Below are 17,036 nucleotides of genomic sequence, written 5' to 3'. Positions count from 1 at the left end.
TTATTGTAGCATGTCAATGAGGATATCTTGCAATCGCCAAAAGACAGTCAAGTATTCTTTTGAAGGTGCGGCACACTTTATTGAACTCAAATGGCAATTACATCAGGAACCAGTTTAGGTAGAAGAAACTTTGGGGATCACCGTCCCAACCAATTTACATAATTCGAATCATAAGAATTTGTAACTAAAATGTGTGCCGCTTTGTTTGTCTCCCTTGGGCAAATGTTTTTTTTAGACAATCCCTTGGGCAAATGTGAGAACATTACTCCATTGCAGGCCAAACATGTCACTCTAATCTTGACAATTTTACCTAACAATATTGGAAAAGGGATCACTCATATTATGCGGCAGCATGAGACTGACGGGCGGGGCCCACTTGGGCTGGCTGGGTTGAACAACACTAGACTGGACCATTCCCCACCAAGCACAGAAGCAGAGCAGCCATCCGCTTTCCCCATTCCCTCGCCGCCGTCGCCAAATCTCCCCGGCCTCTCCGCCGCGCCGCCATGCTCCTCCGGCTCCGGTGCTCCATCCTCACCCACCTCATCTCGTCCCCATCCGCCTCTCCCGCCTCCCAGCTGCACCGCCTCTTCTCCGCCGCAGCGCCCGGCGCCTCCCCGAACGCTAGCTTTGCCGTGGAGGAGTACCTCGTCGCCACCTGCGGCCTCACCCGACCCCAGGCCCTCAAGGCCTCCGCCAAGCTCTCCCACCTCAAGTCCCCTTCCAAGCCCGACGCCGTCCTCGCCTTCCTCGCCGGCCTCGGCTTCTCCGCCGCCGACGTCGCCGCCCTCGTCGCCAAGGACCCCAAGTTCCTCTGTGCCAGCGTGGAGAAAACCCTGGGCCCCGTCGTCGTCGGGCTCACCGGCCTCGGCCTGTCGCGTTCTGAGATCGCGCGCCTGGTCTCGCTCAGCCACGCCCAGTTCCGCTGCATATCCATCGTCTCCAATCTGCACTACTGCCTGCGCCTCTTCGGTTCCTTTGAGAACCTCCTGCCTGCTCTCAGGCTCGGCAAGTGCCTTCTCTCGGCCGACCTCGAGACAGTGGTCAAGCCCAATGTTGCGTTCCTGCGGGAGTGCGGGCTAGGTGACCGCGACATTGCCAAGCTCAGCATCGCTCATCCATGGCTGCTCGCCTCCAACATAGACCGTGTCCGGGCAATGGTGGCACATGCCGAAGATATTGGTGTGCCTCGTGGCTCTAGGATGTTCAGGCACGCCAGTGGCGGAGCCACCGCCCGGCTAGCCTGGGCAATTGCCCGGGCTCGCTAGCTGCGCTGCATGCTACGATGGTGCTACCAAAACAGGGAAAATACTACTCGCACGGCGGTTTACCCGGGCAACGGGCAGCTGGGCCAATGGGCTTCCATTAATTTCCTCTCTAGTCAACAGTACTAATCAATTATTCAATTAAGCACTGACGGATGGGCTACGAGTACCCACGTGAGACGAGCCTACTTGTTCGGTTCGATTGTTCTTTCTTTTACTCGAGACGAGAAGGCAACCTCCCTGTGACCCCCCATTCGTTTAGCTTCTATTGAAAATTGGCGGCATCCTTGATCGTTTAGAGACAGAGACAGACCTTCAGTGAGCCGAGGTTGGCCTGGGCGCGCGGCCGGCCGCGGGGGCGGAGCTGGAGAGCATCCACCCAAGATTCCGAGGAACGGTTTTGCATCAGCGGCCGCTTGTCCCCGTCTTCGTAATTAGGTGAGATTAATAGTTTTTTTTTGCGGATAGATTAATAGACTTATTTTGAGGTCACGGCGAGGGGAATTGGTCATTGGAGATGATCACCACTTTTATGAGCTTAATCCTTCGTTCAGGGGTTTGTTTTAGATAGTTGATGTTAATTTCAAACTTCAAATTATGAACTCTGAGAGACAAGGAGGTTCTTGGCACTGGAAGTACGCCACAACCACCATCTCATATTGCCTCGTTAGACGGTTGCAAGCTCTCTAATTTGAATATATTCACAAATCACAATACTTAATTTATGTGAATTACAAATCCATTTTTATCTTATAGTGTCTTCTAGGACATTTGAATGGTAATTTGGATAGTTATATTTCCGCCAGCAATATGACGAGTTTGGTCGCAGGCCTGGTTTTATAACTTAATGTTGTCAAGTCTCAACTTCATTTTGGCCTATGAAACTAAATAAATACTCCCTCCACCCCAAAATAAGTGTCAATGATTTAGTTTAAAATTTGTACACTAATTTAGTACAAAATCAGTGATACTTATTTCACTCTAAGTTACATTTATATGATTTCTATGGTTATATTTTCACCACATCATTAATGTGGATTTGTGGTTTAAAAGTTTGATGTCATTTTATATATTGTGTATCCGAACACCCGATTTTGGTTTCTAGGTTAGACACTCAGTCTCAAATTCGCCCGGGCTTCACAAAAGTTCTGGCTCCGCACGCGATGCGGGCTGTTAAATTCCTCAGCAAGGAGAAAATCGCCGCCAAAGCGGGGCACTTGAAGAAGGCGTTCAGGTGGTCTGATGCTGAGGTGGGCATTGCTTTGTCCAAGCTTCCATCTGTGCTGACAAGGTCTAACCAGACGCTGGAGAGCAAGTCAGAGTTCCTAATCTCTGAGGTGGGGTTTGAACCAGCATACATTGCTCATCATCCGGCATTGTTAGACTATGTATAGCTTCTGTACTTATGTACGTATTGTAACACATCCATTATATATAATGAGATAAGCCACCCCTAGAGGGTTGTGCTGGTTCCCCCAAAACTTATTGTCTTACATGGTATCACGCTAGGTTACGATCGCTTCCGCTTCCAAACCCTAATACCCGCACCGCCGCCGCAGCCGCCGCCGCCTTCACCGCCGCCATGTCGAGCGCCGCCACCACCGGTTCCACTGCTGCGGGGTTCCTCCCGGCCTCTCTTGCGGCTCTGCTCAACCTCCCGCTCGATGCCGTCGCCGTTCCGACTCCGATCGGGACCAGGAGCATCGGCTCCGTCTACTCCACGCCGCCGGCGCCCTCGCTCGGGCGCGACCTCGTGGTCCACACCGCGGCGCCGCCGTCCGCTGCGGACTCCGCGGGCGTCATCCCGCCGCTCCTGCCGCAAGCGGATCACACCGCCCCGCTGGCGGGGTTGGCGGCGTCCGCCCCGGCCGCGGGCCTTGCGGCGTCCGACCCGGCCGCGAGCTTTGCGGCGTCCGCCCTGGCTGCGGTCCCGCCTCCTCCCGCATCGGCTTCGGTGCCTCCGGCTGCCTCCATGGTGTTTGCACCCCAGGCAGCCCCCTCGATGGGATCGTCTTCGCCGCCGCCGTTTCACTTCGGTCATCTCATCACCATCAAGCTCTCCGCCGACAACTACATCTTCTGACGTGCGCAGGTTCTCCCGCTCTTGGGGAGTCACTACCTGCTAGGCTACGTCGACGGATCGCTTCCCTGCCCACCCGCACTGGTAGACAGCGTGCACGGTCCGGTCTACAATCCGGCCCATCACGTCTGGACGGGGCAGGACCAGGCGAACCTCTCCTCCATCCAGGGGTCGCTCTCGCCGGCAGTTGCCGGACTTGTTGTCTTCGCGAAGACGTCTCATGAGGCCTGGACCATCCTTGAGCGAACCTTTGCAGCGCAGTCCCAGGCTCGTGTCTCTGCACTCCGTCGTCAGCTTGGAGAGTGTCAGAAGCTTGACTCCACTGCCACTGAGTTCTACAACAAGGTCAAGGGCCTCGCCGACACATTGGCCTCCATTGGACAGCCCCTCACCGACTCCGAGTTCAACTCGTTTATTGTCAATGGTCTTGATGAGGAGTATGATGCCTTAGTCGAGATCATCAACGAGCGGGGCAACTCGACACCCATGCTGGCACACGAGGTTTTCTCTCGGCTCCTTCTCACTGAGCAACGGGTCGAGACACGCCGCTCCAGGGGCACTGGCTCCCTCTCGGCCAACGCCGCCACCAAGGGTGGCCACTCTTCTTCATACCCCCGGTCTCCCTTGGGGCTGCCACCGTCGCCCGCCTCGGCCCCCCCACCTACTGCGACCTTACCGGGGGCTGGCGGTCCACGTGTGTGCCAGCTTTGTGGCCGCGATGGGCACTGGGCCTCCAAGTGTAATAAGCGCTTCCAGCGAAGCTTCCTTGGTCTTGGCAATGACGGCAAAGATACATGCAACAATGCCCGTCAGGTCGCCATGGCTGATCGTCCCGCGCCGCAGAAGCAACAGGGACACACTCAGTCCTACTCCATCGATCCACACTGGTACATGGACTCTGGGGCGACAGAGCATCTGACCAGCAAGATGGGGAAGCTTCACACTCGTGAACCCTATCATGGCTCCGACAAGATCCACACCGCCAATGGAGCAGGTATGCACATCTCTCATATTGGTCAAGCATCTCTTCTCACTAGACATGCCAATAGGAGTCTTCAGCTTCGCAATGTTCTTCGAGTTCCATCTGTGACCCGTAATCTTCTTTCAGTTCCTAAACTCACACGTGATAATAATGTGCTTTGTGAATTTCACCCTTTTGATCTTTTTATTAAGGATCGGGGCACGAGGGACATTCTTCTTAGTGGGCGGTTGTGCCAGGGCCTCTACCGTCTGGAGCATCCTGGCGTCGCCCGTGTTTTCAGTGGAGTTCGGGTCTCTCCGTCACAGTGGCATGCTCGTCTTGGTCACCCGGCCACACCTATTGTCCGTCATATTTTGCGTCGTCATGAGCTTCCTAGTTTGTCTAGTAATAAAGATGTAGCAGTGTGTGATGCTTGTCAGCAGGGGAAGAGTCATCAACTTCCTTTTTCGGAGTCCAGTCGTGAGGTGAAACATCCTTTAGAACTTGTGTTTTCAGATGTATGGGGTCCTGCTCAGACTTCTGTCAGTGGTCATAATTACTATATCAGTTTCGTTGATGCTTATAGTCGCTTTACCTGGCTTTACCTTATTAAACGCAAATCTGATGTGTTTGATATTTTTGTTCAGTTTCAAAAACATGTTGAACGTCTTCTCAAGCACAAAATTGTTCATGTCCAGTCGGACTGGGGGGGGGGCGAGTATCGCAACCTCAATTCCTTCTTTCAGTCGCTTGGGATAGCTCATCGTTTAGCATGTCCACATACACATCAGCAGAATGGTTCAGTCGAACGTAAGCATCGTCATATTGTTGAAGTTGGTCTTACTCTTTTGGCCCATGCATCTGTTCCGTTTCGGTTTTGGAGTGATGCTTTCACCACTGCATGCTTTCTCATCAACCGTACTCCCACTCGTGTTTTAAACATGAAGACTCCCATTGAGGTTCTTCTTAATGAACAACCTGATTATACCTTTTTCAAGGTATTTGGGTGTGCTTGCTGGCCGCATCTTCGTCCATATAATAAGCGCAAGCTTGAGTTTCGTTCTAAGAAGTGTGTTTTTCTTGGCTATAGCTCTCTTCATAAAGGTTACAAATGTCTTCATGTTCCCACTAATCGTGTCTATATATCTCGGGACGTCGTGTTTGATGAGCATGTTTTTCCCTTTGCCAAACTTCCTGTGTCCACTGTCGAACCACCATCTCTGCATTCATCCTCTGTTGCTTCTGACCAATTTGATGATGTTGCATACTCTCCTTTGCTGTTACCTAACCATGGTGCAGGAACCGGACGTGGGGCTCGTTTGGAGCTGTTGGAGGATTCACCATCATCATCGCCGCCTTCTGATGGGCACGTCGATCGCCCTATGTTGCATGGCATCGATTCGCGTGCCCATGCATGGTCACCCGAAGAGCCCGTCGCGCCGAGCATCTCCACTGCTCGGTCCGCTACGCCAGCGACCGCCGAGTCTCCAGCGGCTCGGCCCTCTTCGCTAGCGGCCGCCGAGTCTTCAGCAGCTCGGCCTGTCACGCCGTCTTCGCCCGCGGCTCGGCCCGTCACGCCGTCTTCGCCTGCAGCTCGGGTCCGCGACGCCGTCCTCACGTCGCCTTCATCCGCGGATCGGCCCGCGACACCGGCCACGCCACGGCCCACTATGCCGGGCTCGCCATCGGCCCGGTCTGTGACGCCGGCGTCGCCAGCTGCTTCGTCTGCTCTGCCGTTTTCGCCGGTGGGCCGGCCTTCTTCGCCGATCGAGCCCGAGGCTATTGTGTCTGGCTCCTCGTCACCGGCTGACTCGTCAACGTCGCCGTCCTCCAGCCCGTTGCAGGCTGCTCCGTCGACCTTGGTGGTTCCTGTGTCCCGACCACATACACGCAGTCGCAGTGGCATTTTCAAACCTAAGGAACGTAAGGATGGTACGGTTGCTTGGTTGGCTGCTTGTTTGGCTGCTGCTGTTGCGGATCCATCTTCTGAGCCTCGCTCATATCAGGCTGCCCTGCGCATTCCACATTGGCGAGAGGCTATGGAGCAGGAGTTTCATGCTCTCCTTCGTAACAAGACATGGACTCTCGTTCCTCCACCACCACGGGTAAATGTTATTGACTCAAAATGGGTATTCAAAGTGAAGAAGCATTCGGATGGATCTATTGAGCGTTACAAAGCGCGACTTGTTGCTCGCGGTTTTCGGCAGCGCCATGGTCTTGACTATGAGGACACCTTTAGTCCTGTCGTCAAGCCTACCACTATTCGGCTTCTTCTCTCCATTGCTGTTTCTCGTGGTTGGTCACTTCGTCAACTTGATGTGCAGAATGCTTTTCTACATGGATTTTTGGAGGAAGAGGTTTATATGAAACAGCCGCCTGGTTTCTCTGATCCTGATCGTCCTGACTATATCTGTCGTCTCTCCAAAGCACTATATGGTTTGAAGCAAGCTCCTCGTGCCTGGCATGCCCGCCTTGCCTCTGCCCTTCGTGCTCATGGGTTTGTGCCGTCCACTGCTGACACTTCATTATTTCTTCTACAAAAGCCAGAAGTCACTATGTATCTTTTGGTATATGTCGATGATATTATCCTTGTCAGCTCTTCTCAGTATGCTGCTGATGCTCTTGTCTGCTCTCTTGGTGCTGATTTTGCGGTCAAAGATCTTGGGAAGCTTCACTACTTTCTTGGAGTTGAGGTCACTTCTCGTGCTACTGGTCTTGTCCTTACGCAGAAGTACTCCTTGGAGTTGTTACAAAGAGCGGGCATGCTGAAGTGCAAACCGACCACCACACCCATGTCGTCTACCGACAAGATAACAGCTGTTGATGGTGAGCTTTTGTCTCCTGCGGATGCCACAGAGTACAGGAGCATTGTTGGTGGACTTCAGTACTTGACGATCACGAGACCAGATATCTCTTATGCTGTTAACAGGGTTTGTCAGTATCTTCAGGCTCCCAGAGATACTCATTGGGCTGCTGTTAAACGCATTCTTCGTTATGTTCAGTTCACCCTGACATTTGGTATGCATATTCGGCCGACTTCCTCTCGGGTCCTTTAGGCCTTCTCTGATGCAGATTGTGCTGGTAGCCCAGATGACAGGCGATCCACGGGGGGTTATGCAGTATTCTTTGGCCCTAATTTGATCGCCTGGAGTGCTCGGAAACAGGCTACTGTGTCACGTAGCAGTACTGAAGCTGAGTACAAGGCTGTGGCTAATGCTACTGCAGAGATTATTTGGGTGCAGTCTTTGCTTCAGGAGTTGGGTTTGTCTCAACCACAGCCTCCTATTCTTTGGTGTGATAACATCGGTGCTACATACCTTTCTGCAAATCCAGTATTTCATGCCCGAACGAAACACATTGAAGTTGACTATCACTTTGTACGGGAACGTGTATCACAGAAGCAACTCCAGATCAAGTTTATCTCATCTAAGGATCAACTTGCAGACATCTTCACTAAGCCTTTACCTCTACCACAGTTTGAGGCTTGTAGGCGCAATCTTACCCTTCTCAGTTCTTTAGAAAGTGGCTAAGATTGAGGGAGGGTGTTAGACTATGTATAGCTTCTATACTTATGTACGTATTGTAACACATCCATTGTATATAATGAGATAAGCCACCCCTAGAGGGTTGTGCTGGTTCCCCCAAAACTTATTGTCTTACAGGCATTGCTCACGTACAGCCTGGAGGGCCGGATCATACCCCAGTACTATGTTGTTAAGTTTCTTAAGGAAAATGGACTGCTGGATCACAACCGGAGCTACTATTCTGCAGTCACTCTGATGGAGAAAGTATTCGTGGACAAGTACATATGCCCTCACAAGGAAGTTGCACCATACCTTGCTGAAGACTATGGTGCCGCTTGCAGAGGGGAGGTGCCGACTAGATTCAAATTTACATGAAAATTGGTAACAGTACGGCACAACAAATTTTTTACATTCCGTGTTATGCTATTCATTCCTGATTTGGTGTTCTTGGCCTAACTGAATTGTAGTTGTCTGCTATTGATAATCTATTGTATGTTTGTTACATGCTGATTTGATGGTGCTAGTCTAGGATGAAATTGGCAATTTGATTTGAGAGTATTGGTATGCTCATTATGACATTCAATTAGAGAAGAAAGCATCGTACTACTAGCTTGTGCACTCTTAAGGTCGCATTGGCATACATATTGGATTTGCTGGAATCATTGTGAAACCATGGAGCAGCTGCTTCAGCCATGGATACCCTCCATTTCCACCTCGAGATAGGAGCCATGGCAGAAAAAGCAATGCAAAGTACTAAGAACTCTCTGACACATATCCCCACAACATTACATTTGAGATGGATGGTGTCCAAGAGTGGAGCAGTGGTTTCATGGAGCTAAAAAAGTCTCTCTGAGAACTAATGAAACTAAAGAGTGAGAGCAGGACATTCTGCAAATACTTTCAAGTATCTTTATGTTCTTAAATGACATTTTTCAGGTGCACCTCAATCTATCTTTTCATGAAAGAAGGTTCTCATTTTGGCCAAAGATGACATGGACTTTCAATTTTTCTCCGGATGAAATTATGTTTATCACTGCCAAGGATGCAGTTTGGATCTAGTATGTTGGTTGCTTGCTCTAGTTCTTCTAAGATGAAAATCTTCATTCATCCAGCAGTAGCTTTGCTTATAAAACTGTTGTGAAAGCAAGTCATTGTGTACTACTCAGTAGTTTGTATCAGTTTTTTCCCTTGTATTCTCTGATTGATGGCCTACTGGTTGATAATTTTTCATATGGCTTGTGATGTCAGAACTGAATAGTGCATTAGTTGGCTAGTAGCATTTTTGTTATCGACTTATCCATGCAGAACTATGTACCGGCATTTTGGAGGCCCTGGTATTTGTGCTGCTGAGGCAAATTTCTGAAAAGCAGAGGGCATTTCATATAACAGAACTTTGGTTAAGTTAATCTTAAAACCGGTTATGTCGTTTATCTGCCGTACCTTTTTACTAATTTTATTCCATATTAGCACTATGTACATAGATGCATAGGCATCTGTATTCCACAGTCTTCATTCTTTTGGATGCTCTTTTATATTTTCTTTTGTTGTGTCAGCTATGATCTCTTCTAAAGACGTGTATCATGGCATTGGAGAAAAGAGAATGAACACTGTGTTTTTACCATGTTTCATTTTTTTTGGCTCTGAAAGAATGAAGACTGTCACCTCGTCTAAGAGATTATCCCACTAATTTTCTCATTTATACCAAATGCCATCTCTTCGTCGTCTATTTAGTTAACTCTAAGTCTAGATATTGCATAATTATAGAATCTTGCAGAACTTAGAACATAGGAATAGTATACATGCTGTGTACCTCAAATTAAGACCCAAGCTGTGGTGAGGATGTGCATATTTGTCTGTTCCTGATTTTAGGCTTTAGAAGTTGGAAGAAATGAGACCTCAGCTGTGTGCTTGCAATAACACAAAGGAGATGGGTCCATGCTATTAATCGCAAAGAGATCTGATTTGAAATGAACATCTGTTGTGTGTCCCTTATCTGGTGCCTAGCTTGTGGAATTATAGGAGCATACTGATTTACTGAATGTAGACAGCGCGTTCTTTCTTTCAGAAGATGTGCTGAAACCGGATGCAGATGCATGGTGTCCCCTTCTTGTTCTTCCAGGAGATCGACGAAGCAGGGCGCTCTGACTCTGCTATCATGTATGTGATTCTGAAGGTATTTGTGGACTTGACGCCTTGCGTGAAGAAGCTCCTACTTTTGTCCTTTTGAAATTTGCAATTTCAGTAAACCTTATTTCTAGTAATTCTGAATCAGAATCAGATCTGATTAGTTAACTCTGTATCTTTCAGCCACCAAGTTAAGATATCTATAGTAACCGCTTAAATGTTATAGCCATGTTTGTTTTACTCGAACCAGAGTTGCAAAATAAGCAAGAATCTTACAACAAAGTTGGTCATTAATGCTAATACGACAAAAAGTATTCAGCAAATGCTTCAAGTATCATTGATGAGTAAATTTGCACACTCTGTATCTCTTATGTTCTCGATGTCCATTGCAGTTTTCAATGCAATCCTCAATATTTCCTTTAGTGAATAAATCTACATTATTGTTATGTCATTGTTTATGCCCAGCAAATGGCTAGAGTATGTACTCTTGGTTTAGTGTGGTATCCGTTCTACCTAGATTGATCTCAGGTGTTACATTGACATTTGTGGTCTATGCTCTATCAAACCAGAGTTACTTTAGGCATTAACAAATGCAAACTAGCTTCCACTATATGGAATTTATTTTTAGTGTTGAAAACATACATCTTCAGAGTTCAGAACTATGCCGAGGTTGTACCACTGACCGTTATGAAAGAACATGCTAATGCTGGATATTATACTATATTTTTGTCCATACGCTCCCAAAAATGGGATATATTACTCGATGTGATGAATTATCAACTATATAAAATTTTCTGCCATGAGAGCAGATTGCTAAATCTATACTGCATATTTTTCAGTTTTTTGTGCATGCTATCTTTTGCTTCCATGGTTTGTGTGCTTCAGAACTCGTGTTTTCATTGAGGCATGGCTGTGCTTCATAACCCAGTACTTCCCCTCACAATTTGTTAGCTTATGAGATGACAACGAAATTGTATCTTGTTGCTTCTTCCCTGCAAAATTTCTGGATCTTTAAAAATTTAGGAGTTAAGCTATTAATAATTTAATATTTTACAATACAGATTAATAATTTAGGAGTCCTATTGACGAAATATGTTGTAGGCCTGGTTGAATTGTGATTTACATTTTCCTGTCACAGATCGTCCTCTGATGCTATATTAGCAGTCTTCTAATCTGTGGCATGAACCTTTCCTGTCAATTGCTCTCCTGAGCTTATCTCTCCTGGTGTCTTCATTGATTTGCTCCAAATATATTTGCAGGATTGCATCCTTTTTGTGTGATGTCAGCAAACCATTTGGGTTCTTGGGTATTGCGTTAGAAATGATGTCTTACCTATACTTGTGTGTATGCTTCATCTTCGTGTAGTCATGTTATTTGCTTCCTGCAGTTTTTGGATCATGGTCTACGCCCCTGGATATTCTCCATGCTTGCTTCCAGCTGCTAATTTAGTGAGGCATGACAAACATTTCATTTGGTTTGATCTGCACATTCTATCAGCATGGAAACAAAATTATATGTTGGTTTAACTTCCGTAACTGCAGGCGCCGTAGATCTGCCAACCAAGATGACCATCACAAATGAGCTCGAACTTGATATCTGAGCCCTAGCCTTTTGCTTCTCCCACACTTGAGATCCATCTTCTCCCACTTCTCCCACGCTAATATAGAAGAGGGCAAGAGGCATCTGGCCCTCCAGATCAGGAACTCGACGAGCGATTTATTGGGTGCTCCAACGACAAATCCTCATGTCGTCTTCAGCTCCAGCCGTTGTAGCGGCTGGACGATGAGTAGATCGTCTTGGAAATGCCGGATGGACCCCAGTAAAACCCAGGAAGAAAGGTTGGACTGCTGGAACTGTTGAAGAAGTATGAAAACGCCATATATAGATGTGTGGGAACATAGATGGTTATGACCTTTTTGTGCTATTATCAGAACCTTGGCAGTATACCTTTTGAAGTCATGCATGAGCCCTTGGTGCAGTACGAGATAAACCCTCAATGATTCAATTCTGTCTACAAGGCTTTTCGTTTCTTTCTGGCTGAGGTTCATTAACTAAGTTTAGGCAAGGGCTTTCGACCATTCGTCGACGACTCCTGTCGTATGGCTAACCGGTTCTTGTGGCATGCGTCACCGGAGCGTGCTCGCTCGCTCTCGCTCCCACATACCTACATATATCGATGGAATATAGCTCCAAGAAAACAAACCTTACATTCACCTAGCTCTAGAACCGTTCGACCATGGTGATGCTCCTTGGTCACAATCCTCTTCCTCATCGCCAGGATCCTTAGTGTCATCGACGCTAGGGAGAACATGAAGCCAACCAAGAAGACGCACATGGAGGGAACTGAGACAGGTGTCGCAACTCGGAGTCAAAGCAAAAAAGTTCAACCTCATCGCCAAGGGAAATGACCTTGAGAATGGCAGCTTTTTTGCTGGCCGCAAACAAAACTATAATGATATTCTCAAGGTTGTTTTCCTTGGAGACTACAACGACTTTCTTCTTTGCTCCCCATGAAGACACTTGTCACAGGTCCAATCCTTGTGCTTCTTCTTGGTCGTGCCATGGAAATATGCGTATATAACCGAGCATGGCCACATAATTTGGATACTTGTCATTTGCGGTGCTCAAACTCATGAGATGACCATTCAACTCTTCTTTGCATGTGGCCATACAGACCTTCCTACCATGAACAATGCTCGCGTTTTTAGTTTATTCTTGATGATCAATTGTGCTAACATGATTTCCATGGTTCTTTTTCTGGATTAATCTAATTAAAAAAATGATATTTGTTTTAACACAATGGGTTTTGAAGGACAAGATGATGGTTCTGCGTTGGGACTTGGGAGAGGAAACTATGGTAGGCCATTTTGTGGAAGACTCATGGCTAGCTACCATGCGAAAGCTGGAGTAGTAGAGTGATACTCCCTCCGTCCGGAAATACTTGTCATCCAAATGAATAAAAGGGGATGTATCTAGATGTATTTTAGTTCTAGATACATCCCTTTTTCTCCATTTTGATGACAAGTATTTTCGGACGGAGGTAGTACATGTAAATACACTTGACTATATTTAGCACAAGATTTGTCCTTATATGCTTATTATATAGAATAGCGCCTTTTTAAAACAATTTAGCTACATGACACTCGCAAAAAAGATCAATTTAGCTACATGTAGTTTTTTGCGAGGAATTTAGCTACATGTAGTTACAAAAGCAATGCATAGGATCTGCATTGGATACACATACTCCTATCAAATTTAGCTACATGACACTCGCAAAAAAAAACAATTTAGCTACATGATTTTTCCGGTAGTAGTAATGAGAAATACTCTTACGTTATTCTCTTTAGTGTCAAAAAAGCGTCTTAAATTATGGGGACTGAGGGAGGAACATTTTGAGAGCAAGTACAGTAAGGTGACATAAGTAGGCTATAAGGACTAAAAATACTACTCCCTCTATTTGGAAATAGTTGTCGGAGAAGTGGATAAAAATGAATGTATCTAGAACTATAATACGTCTAGATACATTTATTCCTCCTACAAGTATTTCCGGACGGAAGGAGTATATCTTTGCTTAGTTGGAAGAGAGAGAAGAGAAGCGGGCTCTTGATTAGTAGCCAGCTGCAACCCGAATCACAAGACACTTTGTGAGGTTGTAAGGTGGACCAATTATTAATAAAACAATACACATTCAAAATTTACAATTATACATGTTGGCTATTAAATTGGCTTTAGATTTTTCAGGTTGGCTTTAGATGACATGACAACTTTTATAGCCGATTGTTGATTGTATTATTAACCATGCTCTGAGGGGGTAATAGATCCACCTGGACCGCCTGACATGTCCATGTGGAGCTCAATTCCACTGAAAAACAGCTAGCGCAACAAAGTTAATCCGACCATTGTACTCGATAATGATTCCTTGACTGCTAGGCAAAATAGGAAGCAACTAATGTGGTTGTATATTTTTTTTAAGAATCATGTGATTGTATAGATAATGCACATATGCCAATATTTTTTTGTAAAGCTTGGTCAATGAACAAACTTCCTCAAGTGAGCTAGATGTCTCCAACTTCTCTTTTTGGATATTGAGCTAAACATATTTTTTTTCAATGATTTGAAGGTATTGGGACCAACTAGATACCCGGGGAAAGAGCAACTAGCACAAGATAATGATACTTTCAGGTCTTGAGAGGTGAATAGGAATCATAAGTACCTACCTAGTTGTTGAAACAATGCGGCAAAGAAGTACTAGAGGCGCTCTTGTAAAATTCACAATCAGGACGAACTCAGGGCAAAGAACACTGAAAATCTTGATCGGACGGATGGAAGTGCATCAGTTTTTTTGTCATTGAAAGAGAAACAAAGAATAAATTCAGTTGTCTTCATTTTTTTTTTTGAGAATCGATTCAGTTGTCTTCATAGGAGAACCAAATATTCTTCACTGGAGTATGTCCGCCCAGCCCAGCCCAGCCCAGCCCAGTATCAGAGATACTGGCGCGTGGGGCCACCTTGTCAGCATCAAGGTCGAACCAGAACAGACCACGCAAATCCTCTCGCTCTCCCTCTCGGACGCACCAGGCCGTCGTTCCCCATTTCCTCGCCGGAGAGGCCGCCGCGCCGCCGCAGCGCCATGCTCCGGCTCCGCCACAGCGTCCTTGCCCAGCTCCTATCGTCTCCCTCCGCCTCCACCATCTCCCCTCTCCACCGGCTCTTCTCCGCCGCCGCGCCCGCCGTTTCCCCCAACCCTAGCTTCGCCGTCGAGGAGTACCTCGTCGCCACCTGCGGCCTCACCCGAGCCCAGGCCCTCAAGGCCTCCGCCAAGCTCTCCCACCTCAAGTCCCCTTCCAAGCCCGACGCCGTCCGCGCCTTCCTCGCCGGCCTCGGCCTCTCCGGCGCCGATGTCGCTGCCGTGGTCGCCAAGGACCCGCGGCTCCTCTGCGCCAAAGTGGAGAAAACCCTGGCCCCCATCGTCGCTGGGCTCATCGGCCTCGGCCTCTCGCGTTCTGAGATCGCGCGCCTCGTCTCACTCCCCACTGTCAAATTCCGATGTAGATCCATCGTCTCCAAGATAGAGTACTACCTGCCTCTCTTTGGGTCCTCCGAGAATCTCCTCCGGGCCCTCAAGAAGAACTTCTACCTTCTCTCGGCTGACCTCGACGATGTGGTTAAGCCCAACACCGCGTTGCTGCGGGAGTGCAGGCTAGGTGCTTGTGATATTGCCAAGCTATGCATCAGTCAACCATGGCTTCTCACCGCTAACGTGAAGCGTGTCCAAGCCATGGTGGAATGCGCTGAAAACATTGGTGTGCCCCGTGCCTCTGGGATGTTCAGGCATGCGCTGCATGCTGTTGCATTTATCAGCGAGGAGAAGATCGCAACCAAGGTGAAGTACTTCAAGAACACCTTCAGATGGACGGATGCTGAGGTAGGCATGGCTGTTTCTAAGTATCCAACGGTGCTGAATAAGTCCAAGGAATCGCTGCAACGCAAGTTTGAGTTCCTCATCTCCGAGGTGGGCTTGGAATCGGCGTACATTGCTCATCGACCCGTAATGCTTGGCCTCAGCCTAGAGGGCCGGCTCAGGCCCGGTACTATGCTGTAAAGTTTCTCAACGAGAATGGATTGCTCAAGTGCAGCCCGAGCTACAGCACTGTTTTCACGGAGACCGAAAAGGCATTCAAGGAGAAGTTCATATGTCCTCATAAGGAAGCTGCACCACACCTTGAAGAAGACTATGATGCGGCTTGTAAAGGGGAACTGCCGGCTAATTTCAGATTCACATGAGCCAAGAATGGGCATATGATGTAATTGTGTGCTGGTTATCCGCTATTGTATGACTGTTAGATGCTGGGTTGGTCGTTGCTAACGTGTGATGGAATTGATAATTTGTTCCGTGAATACTGGTTGGTTATGAACTTTTATGTTTTTAGACACACATATTGAAACTAAGTGTGAGATCAGGCCATGGAGGAGGGCTCACTTGTACAGGTTATCTGCTAAACATCGAACTCTCACATGGAGGAGGGTTGGCTTCATTTAAGTTTAAGTAAGTAAACCTACGTGACTCTGTTCCTTTTTATGCCAGTAATGTTACCAAGACAACGGAGAAGCACTTTCTGCTAGTAATGTTCTTGAGACAAAGAAGCACTAATTTTTTATTTTGTGTATTGTGGATTTTCATGCTCTGCACCATGGTCATAAATCATGTGTTTATTGTGGATGGCAGCTTAAGGTTTTTAGTTCATTATTGTGTTTTGGTCCTGTGGGTAGTTCTTGGTGCCAAGCACCACCAGCAGGTTCACTAGCATTTTTTTGTCTTCTATAACTGAGCTACCTCTTCTTTAGTTTGTCTAAAACTGAGTGCTTAATTTATTGCTCTGGTCGGTGTGATTGCGAATATAGGCACCAAACTATTGGTATCATGTACACCCATTACTCTGAATACACGGTCTGCATATCTGCATAGACTGCTGGTTCTTAAATGCTCCCCCCTAGTATTCTTGTTTGTTCGAAATGCTGCACATAATCTGCTAACTTTTGGGGGCACATTACTTCCAACTGACCACATGATCTGTACTTGAATTAGTTTCTACCATCTTGGGTGTGTTCATCTAGAGAAAGATATCATCGAAGTTCATTGGCGAATAGTAAAATTTGGTATCTGTGTCTGTTTGATTTTCGCAAGGGAAAAGTAAGGATTTGAACCGTGTTTGATCTAAAAACACAAAGAACTCCTGTACTTTCTTTAACCTCCAAAGTAACTGCCAAAGCGTGCTAGCATTAGAACCATGTTTGATCTAAAAACACAAAGAACTCCTGTACTTTCTTTAACCTCCAAAGTAACTGCCAAAGCGTGCTAGAATTAGTTTAACTTCTACCTCTGTAACTAAATATGAGACGTTTTTGCAGTTCAAATTGAACCGCAAAAGCGTCTTACATTTAGTTACAGAGGTAGTAATTGTCAAGCAGATAAGTTGTACTTGTCATGGTCTGCCTTTTCTGAAACAAATTAAGATTTCAAGCTGGCCGTACTTAAAGCTATCGTACATAATTATTAGCTACGTGTCATCTTGCCGTGTTGT

General features: G+C 47.0%; 1 protein-coding gene and 1 pseudogene across 1 annotated transcript; both read left to right on the top strand.

Moving 5' to 3' along the window:
* Window positions 1-467: 467 nt before the first annotated feature.
* LOC119325926 lies at window positions 468-8,430 on the top strand. Its single transcript, XM_037599650.1, has 3 exons — window positions 468-1,218; window positions 2,412-2,638; window positions 7,969-8,430. The coding sequence occupies exons 1-3, from the start codon at window positions 507-509 to the stop codon at window positions 8,203-8,205; spliced, it is 1,176 nt and encodes a 391-aa protein (XP_037455547.1). The 5' UTR covers window positions 468-506; the 3' UTR covers window positions 8,206-8,430.
* Window positions 8,431-14,482: 6,052 nt separating this feature from the next.
* On the top strand, window positions 14,483-15,891 carry LOC119324376 (annotated as a pseudogene).
* The last annotated feature ends 1,145 nt before the right edge of the window (window positions 15,892-17,036 follow it).

This window comes from Triticum dicoccoides, chromosome 6B (assembly GCF_002162155.2).
Source record: "Triticum dicoccoides isolate Atlit2015 ecotype Zavitan chromosome 6B, WEW_v2.0, whole genome shotgun sequence".
Classification (NCBI taxonomy): Eukaryota; Viridiplantae; Streptophyta; class Magnoliopsida; order Poales; family Poaceae; genus Triticum; species Triticum dicoccoides.
This window is presented reverse-complemented; position numbering and strand designations above follow the sequence as displayed.

What these genes read in the sequence shown, in the direction of transcription:
- LOC119325926 (XM_037599650.1), top strand. Translation starts at nt 507, where the DNA reads ATGCTCCTCCGGCTCCGGTGCTCCATCCTCACCCACCTCATCTCGTCC. An exon ending in TAGGATGTTCAGGCACGCCA is followed by an intron (nt 1,219 to 2,411) that starts GTGGCGGAGCCA and finishes GCTTCACAAAAG; the next exon opens with TTCTGGCTCCGCACGCGATG. An exon ending in CATACATTGCTCATCATCCG is followed by an intron (nt 2,639 to 7,968) that starts GCATTGTTAGAC and finishes ATTGTCTTACAG; the next exon opens with GCATTGCTCACGTACAGCCT.